The sequence below is a fragment of the Panthera pardus genome, unplaced genomic scaffold (genome assembly GCF_024362965.1).
Source record: "Panthera pardus isolate Hobbes unplaced genomic scaffold, ASM2436296v1 HiC_scaffold_26, whole genome shotgun sequence".
NCBI lineage: Eukaryota > Metazoa > Chordata > Mammalia > Carnivora > Felidae > Panthera > Panthera pardus.
The window spans coordinates 21028811-21044292 of NW_026526832.1; the positions used below are offsets into that span (position 1 = coordinate 21028811).

Here is a 15482-nt window from a genome sequence, read left to right on the forward strand (position 1 = left end):
TAACCAACTGAGCCACCCAGGTGCCCCGACCTCTTCATTTTGATGATGGTTTCCTTGCTGTACAGAACCTTTTTACTTTTGATGTGGTTCCACTTGTTTATTTTTGCTTTTGTTGCCTTTGCTTTTGGTGTCATATTCAAAAAAATCATTGCAAAGACCCACAAGTTCTTTATCAGATATAATTTGCAAATATGTTTTCCCAGTCTGTGACTTATCTTTTTTATTTTTTCTAGTGGTGTCTTTTTTATAATATTTTTGAGATAAAATTCACATACCATACAGTTCACCATTTTAAAGTCTATCATGCAGTGGTTTTTAATATATTCACAGAATTGTGCAACCATCACCACAATTGACTTTAGAACAATTCATCACCCACTGAAAGGACCCCACATCCATTAGCACTCACTCCTCATTCCTCCCAAGTCCCCAGCACCAGGCAGCCACCAATCTACTCTCTGTCCCTATGGGTTTGCCTGTTGTGGACATTTCATATAAATGCAATCAAACAATATTCTGTCTTTTGTAACTGGCTTATTTCACTTAGCATAATATCTTCAGGGTTTGTCCACGTTGTAACATGTATCAGTACTTATTCCTTTACTTGCCGAATCGTATTCCATTGACCCTTGAACAATGGTGGGGGCCTTAGGGGTACTGACCTCCTGCACAGTTAAATATCTGTGTATAACTTTTGACTCCCCCCAAACTTAACTACCAACAGCCTACTGTTGATCCATATGTTACCCATGACATAATCAGTTAACACGTATTTTGTATGTTATATGTATATGTATTCTTACAAAAAGAGAGTTAGAGAAAAGAAAATGTCATGAAGAAAATCATAAAGAAAATACATTTATAATGCTGTGCTGTATTTATCAAAAAAAAATTTGGGGTGCCTGGGTGGCTCAGTTGGTTAACATCCAAACTGTTGATATCAGCTCAGGTTGTGATCTCATGGCTGTTGAGATCGAGCCCCACGTCAGGCTCTGTGCTGAGCGTGGAGCCTGCTTGGGATTCTCTCTGTCCCTCTCTCTTTCTCTCTGCTCCACACCCACTCAACATGTACTCTCTCTCTCAAAATTAAATATGGTTTTTTAAAAATCCACATATAAGTGGAGCCGTGCAGATTAAACCCATATTGTTCAAGGGTCGGCTGCATCCCACATTTTATTTAAATCATTCATCAGTTGGTAGACCCTTGGATTGTTCCCACTTTTCAGCTCTTATGTATAATGCTGCCATGAATACTTGTGTACAGATTTTTGTGCAGACCTGTGTCTTCATTACTCTCGGGTATATACACGAGACGTGGAATTGCTGGGTCGCGTGGCACTCAGTGTTTAATCTTTTGAGGAACTGTCAGGCTCTTCTCTAAAGCAGCAGGAATGCACCATCTTCCGTTCTTGCCAGCAGCATGCAAAGGTTCCAATTAAGCTGCATCCTTGTTAACACTTGTTATTGTCTACCTTGTTGATTGTAGCCATCCTAATGGATGTGAAGTGGTGTTTCATTGTGGTTTCGATCTGCATCTCCCTAATGGTTTATAATGTTGAGCATCTTTTCAGGTGCTTATTGGACATTTGTATGTCTTCTTTGGAGAAGCATCTATTCAGGCCCTTCACCCATTTTTAAATTAGGTTACTTGTCCTTTTGTTATTGAGTGTAAGTTTTCTTTCTGATTCCAGATAGAAGCCCCTGATCTGATAGATGATGTGTAAAAATCTTCTCCCATTCTGTGAAGTGTCTTATTACCTTCTTAAAGGTGTCCTTTGAAAAAAGTTTTTAATTTTCATGAAATCCAATTTATCATTTTATTTTGTAGTTTATGTTTTAGGTGTCATATCTAAAAAGTCATTGCTTAACCTTTTCTTCTAAAAGTCTCCTGGGTTTCATGACCCATTTTGAATTAGTTTTGATATACAATGTGAGGTAAGGGTCTAAGTTCCTATCATTTGTATCATGGAAAGATCTCAGAAAGTATGCTAAGTGATAAAAGCAAATTGCAAAATGATATGCACAGTATGATACCATTGATGCAAAATTTTAAAGTATGAAATATCATACATTATTCATAGTTATATAGGTACACATAGGAAAAAGAATTCACCCCAAAATCTTTGATGATTGTTGCCTCTGAAGGGATGAGAGGAGAGACTGGGACTGGACACTAATAGGTCTTCAGACTTCTCTGCGGCGTTTCTAAGTTGAAATGAATTTGACAAACTAAGAACAGTTTGCAATGTGGGTGTTTATCATGTTATGCTTTTTAGCTTTCTGTATATTTTAAATGTCTCAAATTAAAATACACACACATACGCTCACACAAACCAAAGGGTTAGAGAACAGACTGTTTCTTTGTGGCGCCGCTCGCACGCCGGCCGAAGCGCTGAGGTGAGGCTTTGTGCATGGAGCCCGTCGGCGTGTTTGGGGCAGATTCTGTCGTGCGGGGTGTTTCTGAGCTAGATCCCCAAAAGATAAATCTCTTCATTTGAACTCATTTGCCCACTTTGGCTTCTATTTTCCCAGTTTTGCTTCCACAGAAAACCTGCCCTGTGTCACACCCAGTGTCCCTTGTTCTGAAGAGCAGCATCGGGGCCCAAATCTCAGTGAGCTTCCTTTAACTAGAATTTTTAAATGTGATCCCCTTGCTCCAAGCTTCCTCCGAAACTGTACCGGAGCCTTCACAGGGAAAGTTCGGCTTCCACCAGGTGTGTGTCCGTCCTCACCTGGTCCCCATGGAATGGCCCCGACAGCCTCACTGTGTGCTTTTGGCAAGTGCGGCGACCTGGCCCCCGGGAAGCAGCCTGCAGCGGAGCTCGGACACGCGCTCAGGAGCGTGATCCCCTCGGGCTGGGAGTTCAGAGGTGCCGGGTGCCCGCCGTTGCCCTGGGAGTGGAAGGGGCTCTTCCGGCATCTCCGTGAGCTGTGTTGGCCTGACACAAAGCTCTTCCGCTTCCCTCTGTGTTTTTCTACCATAAAATGGGCACAAGAACATACACCCTTTCTGTTCATTCACAAGTTATTGTGAGGGTCAAGTGAGGTCATGTCCATAAATGTGTTTGCAAACAAAAAAGAAAGATGTTTGTGTATCATTTTCCAACTGTGTGGCCCCAGCCCCTCTCAGATCCTGGACCCAGCTACTCTGCTCAGGCTGTCTGCCTGCGAGGACCCCCTCTCCATGCTAGCCTCTGCTTTTCCTCCCACTTTTAGTCCAGTCTAATGGGATTCTCTCTCCTTCTCCCGCCCCCACCTTCCTTCCTTTTTTCCTTTTCTTCCTCTCTGCAGTCCTAGAGGCAGCCTGACTCCTTCCTTTCAAATGTGATCACGCAGTGCACTGGCCCACTGAACTGAGCTCTTTCGGCTGGCTTAGACTGACTGAGTAGAAGGACTTTCTCCTTCCTCAAAGAGGTAAGATACCTGAGGTAACACGTTTCATCTCTCTGATTCTCCCAGGCTCAGGCCACAGGATCACCACATACATCCCCCACTCACGGAGGCGGCCGCCCGATGCCCATGCCTGTCCGCTCAGCGTCTGCTGGCTCCACCCCCACCCACTGTCCGCAAGACCCACTGAGCGGAGTCGGGGGAGACATGCAGGAGGCCTTTGCACAAGGTGAGATTTGGGAGCAGAGCTCACTGGAGAGCTAGAGGGGTTTGGAAATGTGAATGAGATTCCTACTGAGATTTTTCCAGTTTCTTTTGTGAGCTTAGCTGTAAACGATCAGATTTTCATATACAGTATAAATAAGTCAAGTGCTGGTCCCTTCTCATTTAGATGGGCTGGTCTCCCAACGGGAGGTCTACAGGCTTCGTATGTTTGTGAAGAGCAGGCCTCCGGGGCTTCTGTGCTTTTTTTTCCCCTGGGTTACGGGAAGTGCCTTGTCCTTTGGGCTTTGCCTCCTCTGGAGGAATTGGGTGGTATCATTCCTGGAGTCATGCTTTGCCTGGAAACTCTTAGAGCAACTAAGAGAAGGAAGAGTGGAGCTCTAAATAGGGCCTTGCTGAAGGCACACTCAGCACAGGATCACTACAACTGTCTGAGGGGCTAGCGACCAACCGTGTCGTATAGTTGGGGGAAGACGCCGTGGCTAAGGAAGTCCTGTCAGGGAGACAAAGTACTGCCTGGTGGAGCTGGTGGAGAGTAAAGTCCTACATCAGGCCAACGAGCCTGGAATCCGACTCTCATTCTGGAATCCAACTCCCTTGATCATGGCTGAGAAGCGTGCCGCTGATGGGTTCCTACTCCTCAGGTGGAAAAGAAGAGGGAGGAGAAGGAGGACTTGGGTGCCTCGTGCCCCTGATGTGCCCGGGAGCGGGTGGAGATGCCCCATCTCCCCTAGGTGCCCTGCACCGCGTCTAGGGCCTGGCAGACCGAGGCGTGCGCTCGGCTCTTTCTCCGCGCCCGCCCACCTGCCACCGCCGTCTGCTCTGACTGTCCTCAGGTACGAGGAGAAACCTCCGCAGTGACCTGCTGGTGGCCGCTGATTCCATCACCAACACCATGTCATCCCTGGTGAAGGAGCTCCACTCAGGTGAAGCCCAGAGCTCCTGCCCGGCCTCACGCGCCCCTTTCCATCCCCACGCCCTCCTCACGTCCTCGCCACGTGGTAAAACATCATCACGTAGCACACGCCACCTCAGTTCACCACTCAGCCTTTTTGCCTTCTAGGAACACACTGGACGTCTTGGCCCAGGGAGCCTCTCTGCCACACGTGATCACACAGAGACGCTGACACGTTATGTTTCTCTCAAGAATGCTCCTTGCAGGACAGACCCAATCCAGACTTTAAAGAAGTTCAGAGCCCCACGCACACACAGTTAGCCCCTTTCCCTGCTTCATTCGTCCTCCGCCAGCTCTCCGTCCACAGCCTCTCTCTCCCCAGGGCTGCGCGACCGCCTCGTTCTGAGGCTTTCCTGGAAGACTGGAACTGAATCAGCCACAAAAGCTTCTGGACTTTCTCCCAGTTGCCTTTCTGCTCTCTCCTATTTGATTTGGTTTTGAAACCCTATTCTCTCCTTTTGTCCACGACTAGGCTCTGATTTCATGTGACGTTTGTGACCTGAGTCTGTTGCTCCTTCGCTCCTCTGTCCAGTCTCCCCTGTGGCTCCTTCCTCAGTCTCTCCATCACTTAGCTATTTCACTGATTTTCCAGACACCCTTACCTCATTGTTCTTCTTACATAAAACCCATGAAAGAGAGAAATAATAAAAGGCCATTCCCCTATCGTCATATTTTCAAGACTCCCCATGACTCTCTTCATTTTATAACTGCCAGCAATTTACTAATCGGTTTAGAGTAGTCAGATTCCCATGTTCCGTATTAAACACATAGGTTCCCTTCCTGAGCACTACATATGGCCCTCCTTTGTTCTTTTCACCTAATATAATGCTTTTGAATATGTTGAAGTCACTTAACAAGGTTATTAAATAAAAATATAAAGCAGTGTTTCCATGGACTGTTCAAACACATCCACTGAAATCATCAGTCTAGGCTCTTAGGGAAGGGAAGCCTTGGGTATTTCTTCAGACCTTTGAAGGAGAAAGCATACACCTTTAGTGTTGTCATGGGTCTGGCCCATGGCTTCACTCTCAAATCTGCCTGATTCCACTTAGAAGAGAGTAAGCGTATGGCCTAGGTTGGTTTTTTCAATGCAATTAAGATGCCAGTTCTCCCGTGGAGGGGGTGTGAAGGTGACAGAGTCTCCATTCTGGTCCCATTCCTCAATCCTCAGAAGCACGGCCCCCTCTTTATTGTATGATAAACACACATAAATACAAGAGGTGACTGCCTTTGAGATGACTTCATGGGTGATTAGAGATTCCCTTCCCTAATAGAACTTCCCACAGATGCCAGAAATCCCACTTTTTGAAAGAATTTCAGGCCATGAACGTTAATCACACTGTCCCTTGTGACTACTTACTAGGGTTTGGGCAAAATCAGTGGCTCATGAACTCATCACACTAGATGAGAGGTAACCGGACACCATTAAACACACGGCACACAGAGACCAAATAGCTCCACAAAACTAACAGGTCACAGGGATACCCAGCAATCTCTTATGGTAGGAAAGGGTGGTTTTAACAAAATGATGTGATGTATTTGGAAGGCGCCTTAGAGAGCATGTCGTCTAGTCCCCTTCAGAAATGCAGTGAGTGATTATCAGAAGAGTGATTTGCTTGAAGGGGTGAAGCTGGTCCTAGAACTTAGGTCTGAAGAACCTGAAGCCAGGGCTCTTCCCACCACAGAGCCCTTCCGTCCACACGGGACAGGATGTCAGATTCACAGCCCCACGAGGGCCCCTTTCACTGACTCTGTTCCCTCCCAAGCCCTGAAGTCCACAGGTAGATGTGGACTAAGTCCACACATGACAGCACCTTTACAAAATTCAGAAACAGATTCCCTTTACACGCGAGCTGCCAGTTTCTCAGTGAATGGAAGAGGCTGGCCCAACACCCACACACGTTTACTGTCACCACCAAGGGTTTTGTTAGGATGAGGTGAGATGTTCAGATTGTCTCTACGTATTTTCCATACCATGTGAGCATACTGTTTATAGGTGTAGCTTGTCCTCCTCATCTTTTTCAAAATACTTTCACAAATAGTAGAATCTAAAGGTTGGAAAACATCTTAGAAGTCATCTAATCCAGGTTGCTGCCCAGTGTAAAAGTCCTGTTTGAATATTTCCAGTGAGCTCATTCATGACCAGCTCTCATCATGAGGAAGTTCTTTCTTATCAGGGAGCCAAAATTTGCCTCTCTGTAAGCAGTTTATCCTCATTCCACCCTCTGAAGCCACCCAGAGTAAGTTCAGTCCTTCCTACTCCTATTAATTTGGCCTTTCAAGTGTTTGATGACAGGTAACATGGCTGTCCCTATGCCTTCTCTTTAGGTGGCTGTTCGATGTTCCTTCAGCCATTCTTTCTTTGAGAGAGAGAGAGAGAGAGAGAGAGCAAGCAGGGGAGGGGCAGAGAGAGGGAAAGAGAGAATACCAGGCAGGCTCCGCGCTGTCAGCACAGAGCCCGACAAGGAGCTCGGTCTCACAAAATGTTACCTCATATGACTTGAGCTGAAATGGAGAGACTGAAACGTAACAGACCGAGCCACCCAAGGTGCCCCTCCTTCAGCCATTCTTAATGTGATGTGGTTTTCACTTCACCATTTTGCTTGCCAACACTGGGATATGGTCGAGAGTTTCAAGGCCCCAATTCAAAATGAGCTCCCAGAGCTGAGCACACTCCTCCCTATCACGGGGGATGTGCTCCCTGCAGAGCCCAGCTCGCTGCTGGCTCTGTTGCTGGCTTCCCTGCTGACTGCGCTGGGGGTGACACCTCTTCTCCATGCCTGCTTTCGCTCAGGGAGGCTCCAGGGAAAGCAACCTTTGAGGACATTAGCTTTTAACACACAGCCACTTTGCTGTTCAGTCATTTTAAGTTTGTTATCAGCCAAAACTTCTAGTTTGGGGTGTTTTTTTTCTTTTTTAAAAAAAAAAATTTAAGTTTATTTATTTATTTACTTATTTTGAGAGAGGCAGACAGTGTGAGTGGCAGAGGGGAAGGGAGAAAGGGAGAGAGAGAATCCCAAGCAGACACCATACTGTTTGCACAGAGCCTGACATGGAGCTCGAACTCACCAAACTGGGAGAGCATGACCTGAGCAGAAACCAGGAGTCCGACCGAGCCACCCAGGCGCCCCCTTTTGGTGGTTTTTTCTTTTTTCTATTAAAAAAAAATTTTTTTTTAATGTTTTATTTTATTTTTGAGAGAGAGGCAGACAGAGCACAAGCGGGGGAGGGGTAGAGAAAGAGGGAGACAGAATCTGAAGCAGGCTTCAGGGTCCGAGCTGTCAGCACAGAGCCCAGCACGGGGCTTAAACTCATGAATGAGAGATCATGACCTGAGCCAAAGTTGGAAGCTTAACCGACTAAGCTGCCCAGGCACCCCTGGTTGTTTTTTCTTAACAGAAGCCAGTGTTAATCTAGGTATTCTCCCACCATGTACTTTTATGGTTGCTTTCTTGAACCTGAATGCAAGGTATTAGATGTATCCCTAGTGGGTGTCGTCACCTTAGGGAAAGCGGGCATGGAGAAGAGGCAGCCACCCCCGACCTAGTCACCAGGGAAGCCAGCAACTGAACCAGCAGCAAGGTGAGTGACCTCAGCTGTGCTGCCCCTAAGGGCGTAGGGCTTATGGGTAAACAGTGCTAGGGTGTGCACCACGCAGGGCGCGTACTAGGTGAGCGTCAGCACCCGTGCAAGCTGGGACCGTGAGCCTTTAGCTAGGGCTTCGTCCCAAGCCTTCTGAGTTACCGCCTTCACCCTCCCTCTATGCTTGTGCTGTGCTGAAGGGTCACTGGCCTCCTTGGACTTGTTTTCACAGCAGAGGAAGGTGCAGAGGAAGAAGAAAAGAAGATGCAAAGTGGGAAAGAAAGAGGTAAAGGCAGCTCACAGGACCCCTAGTTTGAGTGGGAGGCAGAGCTGGACAGCCCCTGAGGGAAACTCCCCTCCCTTTTGTTTCTGCTTTCCTTCCTGCTGCCCCTTCCCCCAAAGCTTTCCAACCCCCACAGTTCCTTCTGCCTACTTTTCCCAACCGACCATCAAGGTTTGCCCTGGAGGTGGCGGTGTCAGGCGATCAAGAAAAGCCTCCTGATTTCCAGATACTGTGATAGATGGTTCGGATATAGGAAGTAGATACCAGCAGAGCACAGAACATGACCCTTTGCCTCCAGGAGTTTATAATCTAGTCAGAAAGGCAAGACAGAGATATGCAGAATAAATAGGAGATAAAATGAAGTAGCAGGAAAAGTTAATCATCAAACTTTGAGTGTGTGATTATAAATACAAGAAACATTTCTGAAAAGGAAGCGATTCTTGTGGGCAGAATAGCCAAATGGTTTTCTGGCCTCGATGGAAGAATTAAAAGCAATAAAGAAGGGTATCAGCAAAGGACAGTAATGCCTTCCTCGTTTTCTTGTATAGAAAACTTGCTTAATAACTTGTTACGAACAAGGAGCTGTGCTAAATGATGTCCACATATTATCTCATTTGGCACTTAACAACCCTGTGAGACACATAACAGTGTCCCTATTTTACCACTGAGAAAATAGGCTCTCAGAAGTATAGATCACGTAGCTGTAAAGCAGCAGAGATTCAGTGTGAACTGGGTCCTTCTGACCCCACTTCACACACTTAATCTTCATGTGTCTGTGCCATGCTGAACAAAAAACATTTGGGAGTTGTATGAGCTCTTATTTCGGTCCTATATTAATATGTCTATTTCTGGATTCCTCCAAAACATAAGCTCCACAAGGTAGAGATTTCGGTCTGTTTTGTTCAGGATGTATCCCCAGTGCCCGGCACATAGTGAGGTGTCAGTAAATTCTCACATACAAGGAAGTAAGCCAGGTGATGTACCAGAGAGTGCTTCGTCAGGGACAGAGCGGGAGCGGCCCAGAGGAGGCTGGGCTCTGGAAGGTGCGCCCACTCTCTCTACCCCTGCTGAATGCTCTGCACTGAGCACACCCTTCCTGTTTGATTTCACAGCCCCCGAGCAAGGATTCGAGACAGGGCTCAGAGCGGTTCAATAACCTGCACAGATCATAGCTGGCAGAGCCGGGAATCCATGCCCATGCGGCTGGTAGACGAGGCGAAGTGAGAAAAGTCGTAAGGAAGGGTGGGAAGAAGTGGAGTGGGAGTTGCAGGCGAAGAAGGTGGGAAGGGAAGGGAGGGGGGTGCCTGGGGGTAGGGTCTGCCGTGCTGCTTGCCACGGGGGCTCGCGGGGCAGGAGAGGCAGGCCTTCAGAGTTTGCCACCAGACTCTGAGACTGTCCAGGATCCTGGGAGGAGTGGAGAAGCGGAGTCCGGGTGCCACAGTCCTCTAGAGAGTCAGCGAGGCCTGCGAGGCAGTGGACGGCAACTGTGCGGGATTGAGGACCACGGCATATTTGGCATGGCCGCCCAAATGTCAGAAGTCGAGGTCAGCTGTATTTGAGACATCTAGCAGTGTCACAGGGAATGGTAGAGAAGACCCTTTCCTTGCCGAGAGCAGACCAGGGGGAAGGCAGAAGGGTTGTTGTGCAAGAGACGAAGCAGGGAGGAGATGCACAGAGATAAGTTCACACTCCGTAAACACGTGCTCCAGTCCCACGCGTGCACACGCACGCGCGCGCACACCACACAACTCATCCAGATCCTAGCGTTCGTGTGGAATGTTCTTGGCTGAAGACGTAACATCTGCTGCTTTGGCCTCTCTTCCCATTGACCCTCCCTTCCCAGTAGCTTTTCCCATGGCTTCTCCTCAGCTTCCCTGTATTCTGTGCAGCACACGGAGGGCGGCCCTGACCACCTGGGCCTTGCCATGACCATGGACTGCAGCCCAGGTCCTGGTTCAGGGCTGGGTGTGGGCTGCATCTCACACGTGGACGGGCATAGTTCCCATTGCCTGGTGCCCCCTGGTCTCAGGGGCCTCTGTCTGCACCTGTGTTCTCTGCCAGCATCTCTCCTCTCTGCCCCTCTTGCTCTTAGTGTCTCCCCATCTCTCTTCCAGTGCACACACCAACGTTTCTGTCTGTGCCCGTGAGACCTTGTGGGAACACCTGAGTTTCCGTTGCTGTGGCTTTAGGTGCCATCCCAAGAAAAAGAGTGTTAAGAGCCAGGGTGAGACTTGAGTAGGGTTTTAAACAAATGTTTGACTCTTGGCATTGTACATACAGGTCTCAGGATATGTCTTCTTAGCTGAACTGTGGCAGGTATGTGGGTGGAGGTACAAGCCAGATATTTTTACAGATGGACCTTCCGATGGTCTGCCGTGGCCTAGACATGAGATTTTACTACAGACCAACATGGCGGTAACTGCGGTCACCGAGGCGTTGGAGAAGAGTGACTGTCAACCGTAGAGAGAGAGGAGATGTGCTTCTTTGGGGTTGAAGTGATGCTGACCTAACATAAACACAATTTGGTCAGCACCCCACCAGGCATAGTCTGCTCAGTGCAAAAACCCTAAGAGCCAAATGGGCACTTTTGAAGAATTCGTGACCAAGCCAGACTTCACCAGCACGTTCGCCCCTACCTCAGCCCCCTCACTGCCTTACCCTGGATCTCTGGCTGGCTGCATTCTGGGGAACGCTTCTGCTCCCCTGGGGTGCCGCACTGACTTCGCGTCCCCTCACTGCTTGCCTGGGGTGTTCAGAGTCCTTGTCTCCAGGACTACACAGATGAAACAGACTGACACGGTACTTCAGAGCCCGAAATTCATCTCGGCCACTCCAGGGCCTCATGTTATGCTCCTTTGTCCTTCAGAACTGCCTCTCCCAGAACCTGCCACCCATGGTGTTGGGAGCTGTAAATCCAGTTTGCTCGCTCAGAGTACGCTGGTGTGTGTCCAGTAGGCTGACAGCAGCAGCCCTCTGTGAATTCTCAGGCTTTTGTGGGTGCAGTCGGTGTTCAAGATTTCAGGGGGAGCAGGAGTGATTGAGCATCCCCAAGCAGACACGCCTGCAGGCAGGAAACACCGCCAGTATCGAAATTTCATTCCTTCTCACCTTGGTCACTTTCAGAACCAGATGGGCTGCGCCCCCAGATATAACCGCTCCCTAGATTTAGGGTGGCTTCATTTCCATTTTAGTAGTAGTATTTTCCCTCTCCCGAGAGACACTTGTTTCTCCATGGTTGTTCTGCGTCCGTTACAGGTGCTGGTTGTAGGTAGCGTGACTGTCCTGGCCCTTTTCATAGTTGGTTGGGAAAAGCCAGCATAGGGGGCAGAAAGGGGAGAGTGAAGTCCAGAAGCCCGTGGGTGTGTGGGCCGGTAGTCCCCGGGGAGAAGATGCAGGCTGGTGAGACACCCCAGGCGTGACTCCGTGTGTTGTTTGTATCCGTGCTGCACAGGTTAGCAGAAGAGCCGGGACAGAGAGGAAGCGCGGGTGAGTACAGTGTTCTCTGCCCTCCCCACGGCCCCTTTCCCTTTGTACCCACGGTCTTCCTTTCCCTCCTCCCTTTCCTTGGTCTCACTTTCCAAGCCAGCCACCCTGAAGGGGGGAGATTCCAGTTAAAGCTTTTCTTAAAGAGCCCAGTTCACCTTTTCGCTTTGCCTCGGCCCCGCTATCATACCCTCTTGGCCCCTCTTCCCGGCTCTGGCCCATCTTGCTCTACGCTGGGTCTGGCCTGGGCCTCCGGCATCGGTTGGTATCACTGGTGTCTGGATGCAGCCGGCAGACCCAAGAGCTGCCAGCCGACACGGGCTCTGGGAGCCAGTGGCCAAGGCTGTCCCGGCCACCTCTGCCACCTTGCTGGTTGCCCACAACCACCGTCATTTCTCTCCCAGGGTCTGTGCCGGCGCCCCAGGGTTCCGACACCCAGAGCTCTGATCTGCCTCGGAACCTGACCACAGACACGTATTTCCGTCCTCCAGGGTCACATCCACTCCAATAGAGCCAACCAAGCCATTTCCTGTGGTGCCTGCCAACCCGCACCCCCTCGTCCTAAAAAATTAATGAAAATACAGATTTCCCTCTGGGACAGTGCTCACTGCTTTAGGAGGTAGTCTTTCACGTCTTTCCATCTGAGGACCTTGACTCTTCTCTCCTCCCAGTTCCAAGACAGTGAGGCTCCGGGGCCTGCTTGCTAGAAAGAAGGGATGAAAATAATTGGACAACTAGTCTGTTCAGAACAGTTCTTTGGAAGATAGATGTCTTTGGTTTGACCGCGAGATGTCTCTTTATTTGTCAGTCTTTCTTTCCCTCCCCTCCCCCACTTCTTGTGTTTAAAAGTTAGGCCGTCTTCCTCAGTTACAGACCTTCCAGGCAGAAAAGCCAGGGCTGCAGCCCCATGATCCCAAAAAAGGAACATCTCCAGGCCTTTTCCTGCCGGCCCCACCCCCCACGTGCACCCGGCCCTTGAGGGGCTCTGTTCTGCCAGCGCTGCGGGACCTGCCGTCTCGGAGCCTGCACTGACTCAGGGATTGTGCAAGCCTCTATGGGAAGCACCCAAGCTGCAGAAGTTCTCTCGCTGCCCTGGAAATCTCAGGGCCTCCGGGGCTTGGGCAGGGTTTTACCTAAATTCACTGCACATTCAGGCAAGGCCCTTCCCAACAGCAGGCCTAGGCCGCTGCAGCCAACGAGGGAGTCAGGAGCTGACTTGCCCCTCGGGAGCTTGCCAGAGCCCCCCTCCCCGGGGGCACAGAGGAACTGGGGGATAAGGATAGGCACGCCAGAGCCGTCTGGCCCCCCCCTCTTCCTGCAGATGAGGGAATGAAGAAGGCCCACGGCCTGGGAGCTTGGTGCCAGAACTAGAAGCGGAGCTGGGTCTCCTGACGCTGTCCTCAGACCTCAGATCGGGAGTTAGGAGAAACTCATCAGGAGTAGAGAGTCAAATGAAAAGCATAAAAACTCAGGTGGCTCAGTTTCACAGACCCTTAAGTTCTGCCCTCTTCCGGCCTGAATCTGAGGTGTCGTCCCTGCCACCCAGTGTTTGTAAGCACCTCTCCAAGCTCAGTGCCCTTCTCCTCGGTCACAATCCTTCTTCCCAAAAAAGCACCACATTCCAAACCTCGCACTGTAAACCCCGTTCTTTCTTCCCAGAAACGTTTCCTGGCCCTGTGACCCCAGCAGCAACTCCCAAAAAACTCTAGGTACCCCCCACAAAAGAGAAAGCCCCTTTCCCTAAAAAGGAGCACGAGTGTTATCGACTCTTTGCATCTTCTGAGTTGAAAGCTAAGCATCCCGACAGCCCCATCCCAGGACATTGCCTTGCCCCAGCAGATGTTAGCAGCATTTGCTTGGAGACCCTCTGCAGCACCCGTGAGTAACAGCGTGTCTGTCCTGCACAGGCACAGGGGACATGCAGCAAGCTGGCGTTGACATGAGGAAGGCGAGATCTTCCCCCAGAGGCGCATTCCTGTCCATCTTTCGGCTGCACACCTGGACCAGGCTTGCAGGCTGCCAGACGTCACTACCTGGCAGGAAGAGGGGAGCCCAAGCCGGTGGGAAATGGGAGGGACTGCCTGATGCCGCTGCCGCCGGTGGGCCTCCCCCTTGCACAGTCCTGCATGAACTAGCATCTTCCTCACTCCCCTCGGGCCACGGTCTCATCTCTGCAACAGGAATTTACCGGGAGGTTGAAAAGAGAAAAGAAACAGCACGAATCTCCTGTGTGTGTGACCTGATGGAGTTCTTGCTGGAGTTCTTGCTGGCGTCTTGCCGGCACATCGCGTGCTCCCTGGGGTGGGGGTACAACTTTCCTCACCACCTTTGACCTTTAAAAACCAACAGGTTTTCTTCCCTGTGTCGTGCAAAGACAGCTTCAGGCTTTACTGAGTTTTACAGATATTCACACCCTGGCCACAGTGCTAAAAATAGCCTCCTTCCTTTCTCTCATACTGGTTAGCTAGGCTTCCGCCCCGGTTGGTGCCGCTCGCTGCTCAGCAGCCTAGGCGGCAAGGGGGAGCAGAGAGCAGCCCAGGAGAGGATTCTTTGCAGCAAAGCCCGCCGCCGGCCGGCCAGGGAGCGCTGACCGGTGACCACCAGAGGGAGCACTGACCCCCGGGCGCTGTGCTCCCGCCACCTCCCCCTTCTCAGGGTTCCATTCTGCTCTGGCACACATGATAATCAATCCCAATTCCCGGTGATTTTCATTTATTTTTTTTCTGCTCCCTGGGCTCCAGGATGTTATTTTTAGTAGTGGAACGGCTATAAATATTTATAAAGGGCAGCGACTGGAATGAAGTGAGAGGCCCCACAGCTGGCTCTCTCATCCCCCCAACACACACGCCCCTGCGGACCCCTGCCCGCTGCCTGCGGAGCCAGTGGGCTCAGCCCGTAGCCACCCACGGAGGGAGTCACGTGGAAACCTCGTGAGGGAGCAGCCAGGGTGAAACGGGTGGGGTTGACTCTCCATCCTTCCCTCTCACTGTCCCCGCTTCCTCATTACTCCCACCCAGGAAGGAGGTCAGGGCTTATTCCGGGAGTGCTGTGCGCTGCTAGGCCCAGGGCCTCCATGTCATGAATACTACGTATGAGGGGCAGGTGCAGCCTGGATCGCTCCAGCTGTGTGAGAGCAGAGAGGAAATGGGAGCCTGCGGAGAGGCCCCACGCCCGTGGAGGGCTGGCCTTCCACAGCAGCTTCCGAGCGCTGTCTTGGCCCAGCCGTGACCAGCAGTGAGCCGAGGCCCCGGAGAGCCAACAGGGATTCTGGTAAAACAAAAGCACTGGTGAAAAGGTTCTCCCACACGCTCAGGAAACAGGGATCCAGCCTTGCCTGGAGGGCCAGATGGGGCAAGAATGAAAGTAACCATATGGAAAGTTCTGAGGGACACTCCGTGCCAACCAGTGGTGAGCTTAGGTATGGGATGGGGGGCAGGGTGGGGGCGGCAGGGCTACAACAAGGTCTCAGGGATGACTGTGTGCTCCCCCCACAATCCTGACGTCCCACACTTTGGACCCTGCCCCTGAGGACAGAGCAGGACCCCACTTCCCGATTCCTCACGTGAA

General features: G+C 50.5%; 1 protein-coding gene and 1 long non-coding RNA gene across 21 annotated transcripts in view; one reads left to right on the forward strand and one right to left on the reverse strand.

The window, feature by feature from the left end:
- Nucleotides 1-14288, forward strand: part of DTNB (dystrobrevin beta) — a 212898-nt gene extending 198610 nt beyond the window's left edge. For 5 of the 20 annotated variants that reach the window (XM_019450108.2, XM_019450150.2, XM_019450191.2 and 2 more), the window contains 5 exons: nt 3460-3619; nt 4449-4538; nt 8382-8435; nt 11884-11918; nt 13823-14142. In XM_019450108.2, coding sequence (XP_019305653.2) covers nt 3460-3619; nt 4449-4538; nt 8382-8435; nt 11884-11888 — 309 coding nt within the window. In that variant the 3' untranslated portion in view covers nt 11889-11918; nt 13823-14142. Of the gene's footprint in view, nt 1-3459; nt 3620-4448; nt 4539-4675; nt 5455-8381; nt 8436-11883; nt 11919-12319; nt 12704-13574; nt 13787-13822 lie in introns of those variants that run through there. The other 15 variants (XM_019450202.2, XM_019450210.2, XM_019450225.2 and 12 more) reach the window with 11 other exon arrangements.
- On the reverse strand, nt 11508-12630 carry LOC109267465 (uncharacterized). Its single transcript, XR_002080116.2, has 2 exons — nt 12524-12630; nt 11508-11875 (listed from the first exon to the last, which is right to left on the reverse strand). It is a non-coding gene; the product is annotated as an uncharacterized LOC109267465 (long non-coding RNA).
- Nucleotides 14289-15482: the final 1194 nt, after the last annotated feature.